We start from the raw sequence: 20586 nt of genomic DNA on the forward strand, positions 1-20586 counted from the left end.
TGGACCAAAACCGGTCTTGCCATGAAACATCACCAGGCACTGTTTATTATGTGTATTGACCATTTGGAGCCAATGTGTTTAGAGACCTCTTATATCTGTACACCTTTTTTATATTGCCTGTTGTTTGTCCGTTTATCTTTTTCTTTCTATGCCACAAACATTGTCCTTTATTTTTCGATTTATGAGTTTGAATGTCCCTCTGGTATCTTTTACCCCACTTTTAAAGGCGATTTTTCATTGGATGCAGACAGTTACAGGAAACTATTATCTCATGGCTATACAAAATGCATAAATCTGTTTAATTATATATTTTGTGTAAATAAATTGATATATAACAAAATAATGTAAATATTACCACTAAATTTATACATATACAAAAAAATATAAATATATTATTCACTAATAAAATGCCTATGTTGTCATACAAATAGTACATCATGTTTCATGTAGTTACAGTTACCAGCTAACAAAATAAGTTTTTATTGGCCCTTTATTCTTTGCTATTTTAAGGAAACTTGAAAATATTCTTAACAGAAGGACAAATTTTATTCAACTTTCACAAAAGCATCTTCAAATGTTGTATTTAACTGACAATGCAAAATACAATATGAATCATATTAATCTGTATGAGAACTGTAACAGAAGAAAAAGCTGTATAAAATGGTATATTAATTGCAATATATTTTATTCATAAATGCAACATTCACATATTTATCATGAACTGGCGAGTTTGTGCTACTTTAAATATATTTTCATGATCTGGAATGTACAATGATATCAAATGGGTACTTTGGTTAGTTTTTCAGGTAATTTACTAATAAATAACAAAGAATGAAAGTGTAATAACCTACCAAAATATATATGAAATACCAATTTTATGATGGTTGATGCTAATGATTTGTTTATGTGTACTGTAATGACTTATATGTAAATATAAGGCCAAGAATAGATGCCACCAACTCGAGAATTTCGGAAAAGAGAATTTTCTAAAATAAAACCAAAAAAACAGTTGTAAACCATGTGATGTCAATATCTTCATGATCTCAAAAGGGCAATTAAAACCAGTTTAAAAAGTTTGCAAATCCTGCTTTCAGAAATATATGAAATGAATGCAAATTTTTAACGACAGTTCTCTTTATGGAAGTTCATTTGCTAAATTCACAACCGTAATGACTACATCACTTATGTTCTACATGTCTTCATCCACACATAAATCTCCAACATAGTAAAATGCTATCTTCTTGGTGACTGTTGATGACTTGATGCTAATGATTTTGTTTTATCATATGTTCTGTCATAACCTACAAATATAAACACATGTATGTAGGGATCAGGACAGTTTTTGCATTATAATTAAAATTGATCTTGCTATTTCAAATTGATACCCAATGTCAAAAATTATCTAAAACTCACAATTTTCAAAATTGACATTAAAAAATACACACACTATTCAGTTGCTCATGTTTTTAACATTTTTAGCTTAATGTACATAGGACATATACTGATACAACTCCTGGTGTCAAATTTATTAAAAAAAATTATGCCTAATTAACATGCATTGCTTTGTTTTTGTCAATATCTATTAGATTGTTTCTGTGCCTCACACTACAATATATAATTCAAGCCCTTGCTGACATACCAGTGTCTAAAGATGTATTCATTTTTCATATTTTTGTAATTTTTTCCCTCAATGCAATATAATTTAGTTATTTCCATGTCATCATCAACTAAAATAGGTGGCAATGTAACTTCTAGGCATTTACCAAATTCATAATTATGGTTGCTTTTTTGTGAGAATTATCATGAACAAAAGACAAAAGTCAAATCTTAATTTCATTTAAAGAGCGGTCTAGGTCTTACAAATGTGCCACCAATGTATTTAAATAGACTGCAGACTTGCGTGATCCATTGCTTTTTTTTTCTTCGTGTTTTCTACACATTTATAACAGTAGTCTAGAGAACAATTTGCAACATCCTTTTAATTTTAAAAAGTCTTCTTGATATGTCTTGAACTAGATAGATATAGGAGGATGTGGTATGAGTGCCAGTGAGACAACTCTCCATCCAAATAACAATTTATAAAAGTAAATCATTATAGGTCAATGTACGGCCTTTCACACAGTGCCTCGGTTCAAATCGAACAACAAGCTATAAAGGGCCCCCAAAATTAATAGAGGAAAACCAACGGTCTAATCTATATAAAAAATATATACAACTCCTCTAAACATCAACCCAACAATGTTAGATCTGTAAATTTGCTTTCGCAAATTTTTGGTTCTTCCCTCGCTGGGATTTGAACCCATGCTACTGTGATATCGTGACACCAAATCGCCTGCACTGCAGCCGTCCCGCTAGACATATATATATATATATATAATTAGCTTCAAACTTGAATGACAGAACTTACCATAGGGAAAATCACTGACAATCATATCTATGGAGGTATTAGACTTCAGTACACCAACAGCCTACAACATCAAATAATCGTTTATTAAAAACAATATAAACCTTGAAGTAATTGAAGTAATTGCAACAGAAGAATTTAAAATTTTAATCTTTAGCATTATACCCCAAATATACACAGAAAAAAGTCCCATAAAATCTAACTTGAGGAAAACTAAAAATCAGGATTGTAAAATCCTACAGAGATTTGCATTGGTATGGGAGAAACCCAGAAATATCAATTGAAATTTATTCAAAATTATAACTTTACCGCTTCTACTCAACAGAATGTATTGATTCTTGATATTTTAGCCATATTTTGAGTATAACAAACAACTCTAAAGGTGTTTTCATATCTTTTATCAAGCTACAACCTAAATTTCATAATTCATTAGTTGACCATTTATTAGATTTTTCAGCAGTAAAGAATCTCAAATTGAATAAAGGTAATTAAGCATATTTTCTTCTTTTTATGGTTTAAAGTTTCTCACAGCCATAAATTTTCAATTTCTTTAATGAAAAATGTGCCCAAACAATAAATACCCATAACACTTTGGTTTTGTACATTTCATGAGCAGAAGATTATATAATATAGTCAAATACAAACATAAAACCCCATCAAAGTATCATATTTTACCTGAATTTTAAGAAAATCAACCAAAACTGACCAAAAAAAAGACTCATTTTGCAGAGTTATTTCCCTTTACATTAATAATTTCAATAAGAAATTAAAAATGCAAAATTTGAGTTTTCCTCAAGTTAGATTTTATTGGACTTTTTTCTGTGTATATTTAGGCCTTAATGCTATAAATTAGAATTAAAACATTTCTGTTGCAACCAGTTTGAGGTTCAAACTTAGTTTGACTGGACTACAGGATTGACAAGAATCTAATTGAAAGTACTTTTTTTAAGATGTTGTTTCTATGCACAAAAATGTAGACTGCTTTCTCAGTGCTGTTGCAGTCCAGTAAGAAAGAATGCCTTAGACAGGAAGAACAGAAAGTGTTAATAAGATCTTTTTATAACTTACATAACGAGACTGATTCAAACATAATGAAGAAAAGGATGCCCATCTTTACAATATCTTCTCCCTCTGAACTGCAGCAGTGGACAAATAATATTTAAATTTTATTAAAGTGTAAGTATACTTACTTCTGAGTGATTAATGTTTTCAAAGTTTATATGGTTCACAGCTAAGATCTAAAAAATAAAACATATATTTTGATGTACCTAATAATCATTGATTTATATATTCATTAATAAGATTCTGTTTTGATATAAAAACACTTGACACTTAGGTAATTGGTGGATTAATTATACAGCTGCATTTGAATAACTTAGTGGTTTTTACTTCTGAACAATATTTGACATGCTGTATGTATTAAAGTCTTGGTTTGCTTGATTTTGTCTATCTATTTTTCAAGCTTTGGACTGAAAATTTGTTTTATTATTGTAAAACTATATATATTTTTCAAATGGTTTACTCTATTGACTAGTCTAAGATTAAGATCGGCTATACAATGTGGTCAGACTCAGTGTTACAAATCTAGATACAGATATCAACCAAGGGTAAATAACAACATATTAAATTAAGTGCATTTGTTGCTGTTTTCTACTTTAATCATGATTTAAACTGAACTAAACTTTAGTATACTTACATTTTGGTTTATATGTTCTGAACTACAATGAACTATAATTATGTTAAATGTTTTGTTACCTAAATAAAAATTTTGAAGCAGAAATCAATATTTGCTGAATTTTTGGTCAATCTGTTATTTTGTCTATCCTTATTAAAATACCATGAGGTATCCTTTGTTATAAATGTGAGCATACCTGATCACCTTCCCTCAATCCTAAAAGTTCTGCTTCACTGTTTGGCATCACCTTTAATATAAACATGATAATAATGAATAGAAAAGGAAGCAAACTATTACACCTTGTCTAAATTATTTAGTTTAATTTTTTTTCACATCAACAATTTGAAAGCAATATATGTTGGAGAGACATCTTCTAAGTAGTAAGAACATTAGAATATACAGTTATAGTCATGTCAATGTGAGGGCACACCACTCTTGGTAACAAAGCTATAAAACTATATACATACATATCTAAATTCTACAAGAGCGCTGAATGTGATGCGATACTTCTCCATTCAAGATAGATGAGTTTTAAGAGCATTAACAATTTAACTTTCAAGCAAGAAGAGATATCCGTTTGCACAAGATTGATGGTGGAATCATTTTTATTTACAGATTTAAAAAAAAATTAGCATATTTCTAATTTTTATATGACTGATAAATAGATCAGTTCTTTCTATATCACATTATCAGGAATAGTTGCTTTATTCTATGCCAAAATACACATGTAGGAAAGTCATATTAAAGAAAGCAAGAATATTTTCCTGTCATAACTGAATTTTGCCTGAGCTTTCATATAAGAATTAAGAGTAATTACCATATATGTGTAAACCAATACAACAAATGTTTTTTTACCTTGGATACAAATATTCCACAATGATGTTCTTGTCCTCCACGAATGTTGAAACCAAGCTATGAATAAAAAGAATTATACATGTAAATTTATTCAACAGATTTAATTATACTTTAGATGTCATAGATATATGTATATGTGTAAGAGGATCCAAAAATGGATGTATAAACACAGAAATATGTGAATTGGTATGATTTTAATTTTTACAATTTGAAAAATCCTGTTTATTTCATATAAAAATATTCAAAATGCTAGTTTAAATTGTTGAGTTTACAACTTTGTTGCATTTTTCACAATAATACTAACCTTGCAATATTTTCTGAATTTACCATGATTATTTACAAAATGAAATGACAATCATTTTGTATTTGAAAATATCTATATCTAAGGGAGATAATCATAACTTTGTGTTTTTAAACTGATATTTCTACTTTACTAGTATGTCTAAAATGTCTAAACAGGCAATTAGTTACTGATGATAACACAATGCTAAAAAGTGTGTGTCTTAACATCAAAATAGACATGTTCCAAAATTTAACCTGTGCAGTGTATGTGTGTTAACAAAAGATTTGGTGAAGGGGTACATTTTACTTTCTTATCACCAAGAATCCAAAAAAGATAAGTCAATAGAGCAAAAAGAATCTATAAATAAATACTTTTATACTGTGGTGCTCCTTAATTACAAAAAAATCTATTGTACTGAAAGAATCATTATTGTGGTAATACTACCAGACCATCAAGAAGCAGATTTTAAATTTTCATTGTTCAGAAATACAATTGCAGATACATTGTATGTTCCATTGTCCATCTATGAGTGTAAAATCAACCTGTTCTGTTGCCTTTGATCTTTGTAATTTCAGGGATCTTGGAAGAAACTGCCTTATATCACTGTTATATTCAGGATTGTTTTCCCTCTGAAATAAAAACAAATTGAATATTTTATTCAATATTTAAGAAATGAACGCTTCTTTTTGTAATTTTATTAGGTTTTAAAAGTGTTGACCAAAGCACATGTATGTATGAACCAGGCAGTGGGTGTCTATCATATGGTTGCTTTCCTAGTGTGAATAATATTTGTTTTTCATTTATTGTTTTGTACATGAATCAGGCCGTTATTTAGCTAATAAAAAATGTTTACACAGAGATGTATCATGTTATAAGGGAAACAACTTGTTTTTTTTATATTACACATGGGAGACAACTCCATAACACAAGTTTCATATTTTATATACAGGTTTTCAATTTGTTCAATTGGAGCTCAAAGGTACAACATGTACAGGAAACAGTTTTAAAGCATCTACTAGATGGTGAAAAGTTCAGTGCAATTTCAATTTTGGATATATAAAAAAGTTTTTTTTTTGTTCTTGCAGAGGTATAAACAAAGTTGTTTAAAATCTTTTATATATAAACAACTCATGAGTTAAAATTGTATTCATTGAAATAGTTATCATTAAAAATATCGACACAACAGGTAATTTTGTGTAACTGAATGGATTGTGTCAAATGTTTGTTCATTTAACCATCTTCTTACCATCTTGTCATGACAGTGTTGAAAATAAATTGAATCTCAGAATCAAAATTTTAAGATTTTTTCTTTCTTAAACATAAACACCTTAAACTTTTTAGGGATGCTAGCTAGTGCCGTGCTCTGCAAGTGTCAATAAAATGTGGATGTGCAAACTTTCTTCGTCTAATAGAATATATTACTAGTAGAAAATCTGCTTTGCTCTGCACATTAGGCCTAATATGTTATAATCAACTTAACATGTACAGGTCTAAGAAAGGGTTGCTTGCAATCACAATCGACTATTTTCATATTACCGACTTTTGACCCTGGTTTATAATATTTTTTGACAAGTTACCTACCACATCCTGGTATTTGGTCTAATAAGAGCAACGTAAAAATAGTAAAATTGCCCCTCAAATCACTAAGATTAAATGTTTGATGTTACTTCTTTGTTTTGCTCTTAATTGACCAAGAACCCGGATGTCATAGGTAACCTGTCGAAAAATAATATAATAAACATTAGTCAAAAGTGGGTAATATGAAAAATATCTATTCACTCAGTCAAAGGAGTGAATTTATAAAATCAAAATATCTTTAATTTTAAATTTTAAAAGTGTTAGAAACTTTTTAATGAGTGTTAAACAAAAATACATCACAGTTTCAATGCACATTTTTGTTTTGCCTCCCCCTTCTAGTTTTTTAAAAAATCGTTTATTTTTCCCTTTCTCTATATATTTCAATTATTTTTTTGTGTTTTTAGTTTTATAACAACATAAATGTACTAAAACAACCTCTTGTATTTGCTTTTCACTATCGCTTCCGAGTTAACAATCCACAGCTGTCACTGATGTATTATAGAGAGAATATATCAGTGACTGTGACTGCTGTGGAAAAAAGGGGGAGGGCAAAAAAAAAATGTCTTGTCCTGAGTACATATGCTATGGAATACACAAGCACCATGCATGATTCTATTTAATGAGACCTTTTTAACCAGTTTAAATATATACTTCAAACAAAATAATTTTTTTACTAGTCTATAATTTGATGTTTGAAAAAGTGGATCATAATCTATAATATTTTTTTTTATGCCTTAGCTCAACATACACGTCATTTTTTTTAAATATAATACATGTAGCCTTTAAAGATGTCATAATAGGGCTCTAAATATTTAGTTCGGCCATACATGCCATATTGGATAGGGGGCAGATTTTCAGGAAAAAGGAGGAAATAGTATGAAAGTGGAAAATCCTATGCATGTTTCTAAGCAACTACATGTACTATGTATAAATGATGTGTTCCTGTATTTTCCACATTATTCTGGACTTGTCAATGGGTACCCCTTTATTTTAATCTTCATCATGCTAAAAATATCTAAAAACGAATATATAATTCATTAAAAATAGAATTCAAAACGACTATAGGTGCCTATTTGACTATAGATACTGAGTGCTGATTCAACTAAAATTCGACTTGGGTGACGGTTCAACATGAAATTGAAAGATTATGAATGCCTCAAAGTCTAAAACAAGATCAAGAGCACAGTCAAAGTGTATTTACGTCAATAGACGTTGATACTGATACTATAAATGGTAACAAGTCAAGTACTGTGATCTAGCATGCGTCTTTAAAGACCGAATTTTCGGAAGCAAGTTAACTCGTACCACTGTAAACTCGTACCATTAAAAATATATTAAAGAATATGAATGTTGTGTGAGGTTTTTTTTTAACATAAAAACAAAGTTGAATTACTTGAATTTTATACTGGACTTAAAGGAAAAAAATCCTTGTTTAAACTGCTCTTTCAAGAAGAAGAAATTTAAAACATTGCTCTGTTCCTTAAGTTGAATATCAATATCCAAAATAAATTAATCAAAGCTGTAATCCATGATCAAATTGAATGCTATGTTTACAATTGTTGAAAGCCATGTGCTTTTTGATATTTTTAACTGCTAAGATTTGTGGGGGATTTCCCCCATGGAGACTCTCAAATTGAATTTTATAAAGAGCAGTTGTGTCCACAATTTTAACAAAACAATTAATTTTACAATGAATTGAGGCTTATAAAAGTATGAAGAAGCCAAAAAAAAACATAACACTGTATTTGAAGGCCCCCTTGAAGAGGGTGGTAAAGGGTTATTTTCATGCAACGTTTTCTGCCTTTTTATTTCACGTACTTTCGTGTTTTGACATTTTATTTCTCGTTTTCTCCTGTTTGGCTCGATTTACGTTTTTCGTGTTTCCCCTTAATTATTTTCCGTGTTTTGTGTCGGTGCTCTTAATTTCTCGTGCATGTGTAAGCCAAAAAAGTGTCCCATGAAATTGTGTCCTCTAGAACATTATTTCACAGTTCGTCTGTGAAATTTTGTTCATGGGACAGAATATCACATTTATAAACTATAAAATAGTGTCTCCCTTAGTGAAAAATTGACCTCAGTACTTGCACATAATTTCATGGATGTTTGATGTCCCACATTTGATTAAAATGTCATCTAATAGAAATTGATGTATATATTGTTACCATTCTACTTTTGCAATATGTGTGGTATTAATAAAGTCCCGTAAATAATATTTGTTTTCAACACAAGGTCTTTATGTCAATTGATAATGGCTACATATTCTCCAAAAACAGCTGTGTAATAACTTCAGGTACTTTTTTCCTTAATATTTAAGATCTTATTTCTCGTGCTTCGTTTTACCTGTTTTTAATTTTAGTGCAACGTTTTTACGATTTTTATTTCACGTGTTTCTGTGTTCAGTTCCCCCCTCCTTGAGTGTTTTTTAGGAGTATGGCAGCCATCTTGCACGCAAAACCACCATGGGTATTTTGAGAACTTGGCAGATATGAGACAAGGAACATGAATTAGCTACAAATTGGTCATTGTACTTTCAAATTAGACTTAAGAGGTATTCAGTGAAATAAAAGTATATATTCATCATTTAACACCAATCAAATGCATTAAAATAAAGTTGTTACGAGTTAGCAGTGGTACGAGTTTGCATTGGTACAAGTTTTTTTGTGGTACGAGTTGACGTTGGTACGAGATAACTATATTTCGAATTTTCATGAGACATTGGAAGAACAGTGTTTGGAATCCAAGTTTTGTATGTGAACATTTTAACAACCTCGTGTGGAGGGATCCATGGAGGGGGATGCTCATAAGGGGGTAATTTTGCCCTGATTAGCTCTCGTCTGTCTCTCGGTGTTGACATCGGAAATTATAAAATAGTCAGTCAAGCGCTTGAAAGCCAAATCATTGTTATCCGTGTCTTAAAACGCAAAAGTGATCCTTTGTTGATTTCCCATAATTCTTACTACACTACATGCAACTTCCTTTTTTGCCTCAAATATAGCCGAAATGGCAGTTGGAAAGAATAAGAGGCTTACTAAAGGTGGCAAGAAGGGTGGAAAAAAGAAAGTGTGCGTATTTAAAGTATCAATTGCTCATAAATGAATGTGTTAAGAAAGAGAATTAAGATCCCCGGTGTACTGATGATGCGATGTTAAACTGATTTTTATTCGATTGGTGGTCATCATGCCAAAAGTTGTCGTTCATCCTTGCTAAAACACACATGACTCGCTCACATTATGTTAAACCCAAACCGATAGATAAATTTCACAAGCAACTGAGTTCATATGTTGTGTGGTTCAAAGAACTAGCTCGTATTAATAATGAGAATACTTGTAAATTGACCGCCGTTCATGATGTTTTTACCTTGCTTTATTATTTAGAGCACAAAATGTTCACATACCATACCTGTCAACCTCTGAAAATGAAAAGTCAGGTCATGACCTGCATTGAGAAAAAAAATCTCAGGTCATAACGCGTACGACATTTTGCGGGCTCAATTGAAGAACAAAAATATGTTTACATATAATTTATATAGTCAATATGTATATAAAACAGTTAGAACATGTATACAAGTTTATTTCAGACTATTGTTATATTCCATAGTAGCAGACTTGGCATTCTTTAAAAGAACTGCACTTGGTTTCAGTTCATAGCAATGCAAATGTATATTCATTTTACAAGAAAGAAGAGCACACAGTGTATCCTTATTAAGATCAGCCCTAAACTCTGTAGCTATTTTCTTTACTAAAGAAAATGCCCTCTCACTGTCTGCATTGCTGTTTGGCAAAACCAGTAATGTTTTAGCAAGTTTTGACAAAACAAAAAATCTTGGCTTGTTAAGAAAAATGTCATGCAACTTGGACATTTCTCCCCAAAATGTACCAATGTCAGTTTCAGGGGAAGTGCAAAGTGGAAGTTCATCTAATGGGGTCAACTGATAGTCACTGAACTCATCTTGTAGCTTGTTGAAAATATCGTTACTTAGCTCAGGTAAACAAGTCCTACATTTTGACTTTTGGTTACATTGAAAAAGACCGATAAAACCGAAGGTCGTATTACTTCTAAATACCGGAAACAATTCCGGTCAGAAATCCGGGTGAAACGGGTAATGTTAGAAATTCCCGGGACCCGCCGGGTAAAGAAAAACTCCCGGGTGATAGGTGAAAATAACGGGTGTCACCCGCAAAAAACGGGTGAGTTGACAGGTATGACATACGTTTAATATAAACCATTTACATGCATATTCAAAAGAGGCATACTAATTGATATTGATTGTAAATGGCACAAGTCTTCAAAAAAGTACTGAGAAGTAATGTAGAAGTAGTAAGTAGGATGCATGGCCAGTTTTGGACTTAAATAATCCATGCAATGGGTCCTAATTTTGAATTTAAGTATTGATCTAGTAAAATCTGAATACCTATATATTCTTTTCAGTGAAAGAATTTCTCTTCAGATGTCAATGTTCATATAGTCTGTACGGCCTTCAACAATGAGCAATGCAGGATAGCAAGAGGCGTATTTAGGCCCCCTTTTTTTCAAGGAAAAATTGGGTTGTTCAATAGGGAATCACAAGAGCTGGCCTCCAGATAGCAGTCAATCTGCCCCCTACTTGATAAAATTTCTGCCCACTGTAAACTGTAGTCCGAGATTACTCTGACGTTGTTCGAAGGCTGTTTAGCCAGACAAGCTGGGGCCGTGGGACGTCAGAGCTTGTCCCATATCAAAAAGTGGATATTTGCCCACCCAAAATAGATGCGCTACTTCCTCGCTTCAGGAGCCGACTGAGGGCCTTGGAATTATAAAAATCAGGCATCAATCTCTTCAGTTTTCATTTATCTCTTCATTTATGTATGTTTCACCTACCTGCCAAACCTTTAATTTTCTATATTGTAACATTTTTCACAGAGACTCATGATTTCTCCATGTTGCCTTTCATTTCCAAAGATTATCACGTGACCACGAGAAAACAGTGCAAATGACCATAATGTAACATCTCGTTCATTTACGCTGTGTTACCTAAATGTCCGAGAGCTGCCGATTGTTATCGGGGTCGGAACTAAATGCTAGTTAGAAAAAACGTGGTTGCTTCTAAATGTTATTCATCGATCTCCTATAAAGGAGGTAACAAAATATAAATATTTGCATATTTGAGTCTCGAGGCCACGAAATCTCTCGTAACTTGACATCCATTTGAAAGTGAAAGTCACAAATGGAGAAATCATGGGTCTCTGTGAAAAATGTTAAAATATAGAAAATTAAAGGTTTGGCAGGTAGGTGAAACTTACATAAATGAAGAGATAAATTAAAACTGAAGAGATTGATGCCCGATTTATATAATTCCAAGGCCCTCAGTCGGCTCCAGAAGCGAGGAAGTAGCGCATCTATTTTGGGTGGGCAAATATCCACTTTTTAATATGGGACAAGCTCTGACGTCCCACGGCCCCAGCTTGTCTGGCTAAACAGCCGTCGGACGTCAGAGTAATCTCGGACTATGTAAACTGGGGCTGTTGAATGTTGTCCCATGTCAAGTGGATATTTGCCTGTCGAAAATAGATGCACACTTCCAGGCCTGGGGCCATTACATTTCAATGTAATGCATTACATTACAATTACTTTGTGATTCTTCCATTACAATTACATTTTTTCTCACATGTAATGCACTACATTACAATTACTTTGCCTGTGTAATGCATTACATTACAAATTACTTTTTCAATATAAAAACAAAAAGCATTTCAAAAACAGAGGTAGTGTTAGGTACATAGACTTCAAATACTGGTTAATTAATATGTCCATTGCACTTTATCATCATGAGTGGTTTAAGTGTGATGCCATTAAGAGAACAGCAATCAGTTCTTTTTTCACCTTTCCGGCAATACTTAAAAGCCTTTCTACAGGAGATTTTGTGTGGGAAATGGCTAAATACTTGATAGCTGTATTAGCCAAAGAAGAAATACACTGAATTTGACTTCCATTATTCCAGTGAATTGATTGAAATTTCTTTACATGGCTCAGACATCAGACAAGTAAATGTCAACATCATGCACTGCACCGTACCTGTCTATACCCTTTGATTGAGTAGAAGGAGGCATGAAACTGAAAAAGTCACTTTCAAGTTTCTTAGGTGGTGGTAAAAAATAAATAAATTATCATATAATTTTGTTTCTAACATTGATCACTTAATCATTAAGACATCATTAAGGATTTCAAAGGGATATAATTAATATGTCATTAAAGGATTATCTTCTGAAATGCTTAAGGGTTCTGTGAGGACAAACATAAGTTGAGAAGATTTGATTGCAATAAAACATTGTGATATTAAATTAGGTGAAATGACAACACAGACATGTTAAAAATGTTGTTTGATAAATTCAATATTTCATTGAAATACATATAAGGCTTAAATTAAAATATTGTTTGTTTGCCCTTTACCGACCGACCCTATCAATTCGTTCCGCCTGAAAATCTTTTATTTGTATTTACACAAAATGTACCAGCAAGATTTTATTTTATTTTATTTTTTCGTTCCTACCAAAAATCTTATATTTGTATTTCCCGCTCAAAACTTTTTTACCGGAATCCTCGGGTTTTATCTTTACGTGTAAGGTCCAGTCCGTTTGGTATCACCTGAGCGTTTGACATGAACACTTGCATTTGAAGTTTCAAAGCATCTGTTTGAAATCGATGTTGAACGCGATATGAAGTACGTTACTCTGTACCTTTAAACTTAAAGAGCAGGGTTCATTTACAAAAAAGTTCGTTTGATACAAAAGTATTAACGTGTGTACAAACTAATTTGTAAACGGACGTTGTATTTTATGTAGGGATGGCCTTTTGTAATCCGCATATCAGAATGATTATGTTAACGATGCCGCTAAATTATTTATATCTGACATGAACCAAAAGTGACAAAACCCTGTAAAGTGGAGAATATCTGGCAGTAAAATCGCCAAGTTTTCCATACAGATCATTTATAAATGTGATGCAAAATACGTGACAATTGAGTTTTAAGTCTTATAGCATTTTTATTGGAAAAAAAGGCACACACGAAATTTGTAACACTCTAGGGACTTTTTCTACTAGTAATATATGTCTGCCCGGACATTATCTTACCAGTACAAATTTATCTCTTATATATTTTTTTTTCAAAACTAATAGTCCCAGCGGAAAACTTATTTGCAAAAACAAAACGGACAAAAAATGACATTATGCAGATTTTGTATCTATAAAATAAAATATTTTACCTACTGCCTACCCATGACAAATAATATACCGAGCCAAGTTATTTTTTTGGGGAAAAAAATAAAATATTTTACCTACCTACCTACCCTGTTTCAAAACATAGGGTCGGAAAAGGGCAAACAAACAATATTTTAATTTAGGCCTAAGGTGTTTATAGAATTATGAAATTTTCATCTTTGATACTTGTTTAATATGATATGGGAACACCAAAATATTCCCATATGATCATATTAAACAAATATCAGAAATCAAGATCAAAGACTTGATATTTTTTACCATTTTATATTTCTTACCTTAATGTGTGTTTTAAAGATTAATGTAATTTATTTAATACAGTTATTAACTGTGACAAACATTTTATTCCATACTTTCTTATGATTTTGTAAATATTTTATTTTCATTATACAATATTCTTCAATTTTATATATTTTACCAATTTGTAATGAAAAGTAATGTACAGTAATGGAGACATTTCATTGATTTTTAACAAAAGTAATCATTACATTACATGTAATTGTAATGCAGAAAATGTGCATTACAAATTACTTTGCATTACATCCAAAAAAATGTAATATTACAATGCATTACAATTACAAATTACCATTACCCCAGGCCTGCACACTTCATTGCTTCTCAAAATAAAAGTTAAAATGTTGATGACAGAAGCCTTCTGTCATCAACATTTTAACTTTTATTTTCAAATGGACATCAAGTTACAAGAGACTGCAGCCTTGATACTGAAGTATGCAAATATTTATGCTTATTTTGGTATTCATGATCTGTATATTTCCTCACCTCCTTTATAGGAAAGCAGTATTAAACATTTAGTAGCCAACCATGAAGTTAACAATCAAAAAGTTAAACATCTGGATATTTTGCTTACTTCCTTTCATAATGACCCAAGGTCATATGCATAAATAAGCTCGCATAACTATTGCTCATTACTTATTCTTGTTGACAATCTACATGATCTAGAAAATATTTATTTTTGTACCGATCAGGTCATTAGTTGAACAATATTATTTTTAATGTTTTTCAGAGTTGACCCTTTCACCAAAAAAGACTGGTATGATGTCAAGGCCCCTTGCATGTTTGTAGTCAGACAGATCGGCAAAACTCTAGTTACAAGAACACAAGGAACAAGTAAGTTCTCACAATGACACACATGCAGTATTTACAAGATGGACACTCACAGAAAATTTAAAGTGTACTTTAGAATATTATTCTCAAACTACTTTCTATTGGAAAGTCTTGTATATCATATGTTTTTTTTTATATTTTCACTTACATGTATGCATACCTTGATTTTTTAATTATTAAAAACTGAGTGCTGTCGTTTTACTGGAATGGCCCTGTAGATACATGTACAGCAAGTTAAATCTGAACACTGCAATAGGTGATGTTGAAATTTAGATTATGTCTTTTTTATGATGTTAAGAAAATTCCTCTATGACAGTAAAATAATACTGTCAAAGTTTCATCTTGCTGAATATGCATGAAATATTTGTCACTCACTGGACGCTGAGCAATCAACAATCAATTTAAACTATCACGGTAAAATGAATGTACAATATATAGGAGACATCATTTTCAATAATTTGAGAGATTACAAAAAGTACTGGTGTTAATTGTAAGATTGGAAAGATTTTAATTCAACAATAGTTGACTATCTTTTATGAAAGCATTTACATTAAAAACCATTTATATACATGTATTTAACCTGAAAATTTAATTACTAAAATTGGATGTACAACTTTTTATTTTTCAGAAATTGCTTCTGATGGTTTGAAAGGACGTGTCTTTGAGATTTCTCTAGCTGACCTCCAGAACGATGAGGTGTCTTTCAGAAAGTTCAAACTGATGGCCGAAGATGTTCAAGGACGTAATGTTTTAACAAACTTCCACGGAATGGACCTTACAAGAGACAAGCTCTGCTCTATGGTTAAGAAATGGCAGACACTGATCGAGGCTAATGTAGATGTGAGGACCACTGATGGATATCTCCTCCGTATGTTCTGTATAGGCTTTACCAAAAAGAAGGCCATGCAGAATAAGAAAACATGTTATGCTCAGCATACACAGGTTTGTACATGTAACTAGAATTCAAAAGGGGCATGTTTGAAAAATAAGTCAAATCATCATGGTCAACATAAACACTCAGGAATTCATGTTCATGCTATAATAAAATACAAGACATGGTATGATTCATTAACATCATCAATAAGTCAATCAGCAATTTGATCTTACTGCTTAATGTTTTTCTAGATCAAGGACAGAACCGCTAAAAATATTGAACAACAAACTATCTGCATTTATTTATCAAGGAATGCATGCATCTTCATTTGTGCATACGAAATTACTGCTCAGCCTTTGGTAGGCTTAAGAAAACCAATAACACATATAACTTGCTGATAAGAGGTGAAAAGCATTTTGTTTTAGGCCCCTGCTGAGGGGTATTAAGTTTGTCACTTGTCGGATGTGACCATGTCTGTCTGATCTTCTCTATATATATCTCAAAATTGGTGTCTGATCCCTTCATCTGCCAATGTTACGAAATTTATACACTGGGATGATTACAAAAAAATCCAGATCTAGTTTGGTGTCACTTTTACATTAAAAAAGTTCTCTGTTCTCCAACTTTAGTTTGACTCATGAATCTTGTACTAGAATGAAGTTGGGTAGGGTTACTTTTACCATTCTAGAGTTGAGTTCATTTATACATGTTATAAATTTGTAAACAAGCCATGTATTTTATTGTTAGTATGTGGTCTGACAGCATGCACAAGTTCATCATGTTTAAAACTTTTTTTTTTTTTTTAAATCACCAATAAAAAAGAAAAATTTCCAAGCATTAGTCAACTGGCAAATAGAACAACAGACCACAAAAAAACTAAACACAAATATTCATAATAGAGATACAATCATCCAACAAAAACAGGGAATAGAAATTGGTAATCTGTGAGTTGGCCAATCATGTTTAAACATTATTCTTATTTTAACCTATTATATAAAGTAATAAGAAGGATTCAGTGATAGTTACATTAACAATGGGAGTTTTCATGAGAAAAACGATGCATTTAATCTTAGGTTAAACAATTATTAATAATGTCAAGTTTTCCTGAGAAAAGTGATTGTGACAATACATTTAAGGTTAAAATAATTTACCTGAAAGTGGTCTTGATTATAGTTATGCATTTACTTGTAGGTTAAAACCATCAGAAAGAAGATGGTAGATATTATCACCAAGGAGGTCTCAACCAATGACATGAAAGAGGTTGTCAACAAATTGTAAGTCAAAACTATATCATTAAAACACAATTTAGCTACAAACATATTTGAATAATTGTTATGCCCCTTTTACCATGATCAAATGATTGTTTAAGGAAAAGTTCAAACTTGTGTGATGTCATTTTCACTGTCCTTTTATCAACGGAAACAATTGCTGAATTTGCAGTTTCTTTACTCCAACTACTATTTGCTATAATCTAATGGTCTGAAACTTGTTCACAATTCATGTTTGAAATTTGGTGGTTTGATTCACATTCACTTTTCTTAATCAAGATATTGAATGTCCCTTTTAAATAAATTTGAATTTTGGTAGATTTTTTGTTGCCATTTCTTTCTCAACTTTGTCCAAACCAAATTTTCTGAAATGTATACCCAATACTTGTTGCCACCAATTACAGATCGAGTTCAAACTTGTGTGTCCTTTGGCTTATTCACTTTTAAAAAGAAAATATAGTTGAAATTGCTGTTTTTGCACTCTTACTTTACTGTGCTCCAATTCTGCAACCAATTGAAATGAAAAGTATACACAAATGCTTTTTACCAAACACAGATCAAGTCTGAAGTTATGTGGCGTCACTCCAACCATTCAAAAGTTATGCCTTTTATGAGTGACTTAATTTGTCAATTTCCAGTCAGCACTTAGAATTGTGCAAGTGTTCTTGTCTACTTTATAAAAATTTTCATTTGTTTTTCAGGATCCCCGACAGTATCGGTAAGGACATAGAGAAGGCCTGTCAAGGAATCTACCCACTTCATGATGTATATATCAGAAAAGTTAAAGTACTGAAGAAACCCAAATTTGATTGTAAGTTTATAGATTATGCTATACTGTAGAAATGTATTGCAAATACTGCAAACCTGTCATTTTTATACGACCCCCCAAAAAAATTGGGATCCTATAATGGTATGATGTCGTCGTCCTCGTCCGAAGACACATTGATTTCGAGATAATAACTTTATAAGTGAATAGACAGAAGGTTCAATACCACAAAATGAAGGTTGGGATTAATTTTGGGGATGATGGTCTCAACCGTTTAGGAATTAAGGGCTCAAAACAAGCATTTTCTAGTTTCAGGATAATAACTTGTGTACAAGTGTTTCAATTGCTCTGAAATTATATCACAATTTTTAAAACCACAAGTAGAAGATTCATTTTCAGGGATATGGGGCCAAAATTGAGGAGTTAAGGGCAAAAAAGTGGCCAAAACAAGTATTTTTCTAGTTTTCAGACAATAACTTGTGTGTAATTGTATGGATCTCTCTAAAATTGTACCACAACATACCATATAACAAAGGGGAGGCTGGGATTTGGGTAAAATGCCCGAAAAATGTAGGATTTAGGGACCTAAAAGAAGTATGTTTATAGTTTCTAAACAATCAAGATGATATCTTGTGTTTAAGTGTATGGATCTCTCTGAAATGGGGGTTTCGAAGTGGGTGGGGGGATTTTTTGCTTACCATTTTTTTAAGGGATTCCTTTTTTTTCAAAAATTTTCACAAGTTTCAAGAAGAAATATTCATTGCACAGTATTGTGCAATAGATTTGTTAGATCTTTGACCACATTATTTTGTGACAAAAACTCGTTATGTAAAAAAAAAATGAACACAATCCAAATTCAGACAGTATCAAGCATTGATATTGTGACCATATTTGTCCCAGCTGTTCAGGATTCGACCACTGGGGTCGTATATAGCTGCGTCCTGCGGAGCACATGGTTGTGGCATACTTGTGATCACTTGCTGCATGCAATAATATTTCAATTATTGCAGTTAGATTCTAATGTTGTAAAAGGGACTGTAATTACATTGTGAATGCTATCAGGAACTAGTTTATTAATATATCTTGTTCAATTTCAAACTTCCCCTTTCATTAGATGTTGCATCAAGTTTTAATAATGTTCCCTATGATTAAACATTCTTTTTTCAAAGTGCAAACAAATACAAACTATTGATGAATTCATTATTGTTTTCAAAATTGAGAATTACATGATTACCCACCTTAAGTTTTGCAATTAAATCAATGGGTTGCTAATCAGAATATTTAGTAGTTTTATTTACAATATTAATTTCAAAATTTATGTAAATTTACATAATTTAAAAGAGTGTGAGATAGGTGGACTTGAGTATATACAAATATTGTAAACTTATTCACTGGGTATGAGTGGAATAGTAAGTTTATTGTCTCCGAGGTGCAACTGTTGACCTGAGGCATAGTAGAGGGCAATAATTGTATCCGAGTGGACATTAAACTTATTATTCCACTTTATCCAGCCAGTGTTTTATTATATCAAAAAAGACAACAGAAAATAAATGGCTGCAGAAAAATAAACTATCTTTATATATCAAGCAGAAATCCAACCATAACGTTTACTTCATATTCTGAAATGCTAAGGTTATGTTTAGCACTGACTTCAACCCTAGATACAATATGTAAAAAGCAATGTTGTTACTCCCACTGTATTTTCAAAATCTTTCAATCATGTAGTGGCATTGAAATTTCAGTGTCTTGTCTACCTAGTGGTGGTGTCACTTTTTACCATTCTAGAGTAATGCCCCTTTACAAATGGAAAATTGCTGAATGTTTTTGTTTCCTTTCTATAACTTTTGTTTGTGTCAACCAAATAATATGAAACTTATACACAATGCTCATTACCACAGAACGCAGATGGAGTTTGAATTTTGATTGCCTCACTTTTACTGTTCACGAGTTATGCCCCTTTCTAATGTTGCATGCTAGTGGGGGCGTCATTTGTGTCATGGACACATTCACCATTTATCTCCCTTTTATTTTGGTAAATTGTATGTAGAATTTTTTGGTAGGTTTGTTTGATATTATGTATAATAAACTAATTTTCTGAATGATATATTATATTTAAAGAACATAAACACATACATACATTGATTTTTCAGTGGGAAAACTGATGGAACTCCATGGAGAGGGTAGTGCTTCAAAGACAGTTATTACAGAATCTGGAGAAACAGTCGAGCGACCTGAAGGATACGAACCACCAGTGTTACAATCTGTTTAAAATGCTGGACAATAAATAAAAAAAAAATTCAATGATGTGTTATGTCTTTCAGCTGATGAATATGCACATGTACATAGTCATTGAAACAGAATTGGTCAATGTTGCAATTATTTTAATATTCTTTTGTATAAATACCTCTTCTCTAGGCAATGAACTGATTGTCAGTCTTTGTAAGAATCGTGAGTGGAAGCTACGAGTTTCAGATAAAAGCGTATGGTGCTCGATTATGCATCATTTC

General features: G+C 31.8%; 2 protein-coding genes across 2 annotated transcripts; one reads left to right on the forward strand and one right to left on the reverse strand.

The window, feature by feature from the left end:
• Nucleotides 1-668: 668 nt before the first annotated feature.
• On the reverse strand, nucleotides 669-9680 carry LOC134697054 (PDZ domain-containing protein 11-like). The gene is made up of 7 exons (XM_063559071.1): nucleotides 9563-9680; nucleotides 5760-5846; nucleotides 4935-4991; nucleotides 4276-4326; nucleotides 3595-3642; nucleotides 2408-2468; nucleotides 669-1301 (listed from the first exon to the last, which is right to left on the reverse strand). The coding sequence occupies exons 1-7, from the start codon at nucleotides 9647-9649 to the stop codon at nucleotides 1234-1236; spliced, it is 459 nt and encodes a 152-aa protein (XP_063415141.1). The 5' UTR covers nucleotides 9650-9680; the 3' UTR covers nucleotides 669-1233.
• A 23-nt stretch (nucleotides 9681-9703) lies between these two features.
• LOC134697053 (small ribosomal subunit protein eS1-like) lies at nucleotides 9704-20380 on the forward strand. The gene is made up of 6 exons (XM_063559070.1): nucleotides 9704-9857; nucleotides 15071-15174; nucleotides 15800-16113; nucleotides 17237-17319; nucleotides 18015-18124; nucleotides 20230-20380. The coding sequence occupies exons 1-6, from the start codon at nucleotides 9796-9798 to the stop codon at nucleotides 20346-20348; spliced, it is 792 nt and encodes a 263-aa protein (XP_063415140.1). The 5' UTR covers nucleotides 9704-9795; the 3' UTR covers nucleotides 20349-20380.
• The last annotated feature ends 206 nt before the right edge of the window (nucleotides 20381-20586 follow it).

Source organism: Mytilus trossulus, chromosome 14 (genome assembly GCF_036588685.1).
Source record: "Mytilus trossulus isolate FHL-02 chromosome 14, PNRI_Mtr1.1.1.hap1, whole genome shotgun sequence".
NCBI classification, from domain to species: Eukaryota; Metazoa; Mollusca; class Bivalvia; order Mytilida; family Mytilidae; genus Mytilus; species Mytilus trossulus.

What these genes read in the sequence shown, in the direction of transcription:
- LOC134697054 (XM_063559071.1), bottom strand. Translation starts at nt 9,649, where the DNA reads ATGTCAACACCGAGAGACAGACGAGAGCTAATCAGGGCAAAATTACCC. An exon ending in GATTGAGGGAAGGTGATCAG is followed by an intron (nt 3,643 to 4,275) that starts GTATGCTCACAT and finishes TTTATTTTTTAG; the next exon opens with ATCTTAGCTGTGAACCATAT. An exon ending in TGTCAGTGATTTTCCCTATG is followed by an intron (nt 1,302 to 2,407) that starts GTAAGTTCTGTC and finishes TTATATTTGTAG; the next exon opens with GTTATGACAGAACATATGAT.
- LOC134697053 (XM_063559070.1), top strand. Translation starts at nt 9,796, where the DNA reads ATGGCAGTTGGAAAGAATAAGAGGCTTACTAAAGGTGGCAAGAAGGGT. An exon ending in AAGGGTGGAAAAAAGAAAGT is followed by an intron (nt 9,858 to 15,070) that starts GTGCGTATTTAA and finishes AATGTTTTTCAG; the next exon opens with AGTTGACCCTTTCACCAAAA. An exon ending in GAAGAAACCCAAATTTGATT is followed by an intron (nt 18,125 to 20,229) that starts GTAAGTTTATAG and finishes TTGATTTTTCAG; the next exon opens with TGGGAAAACTGATGGAACTC.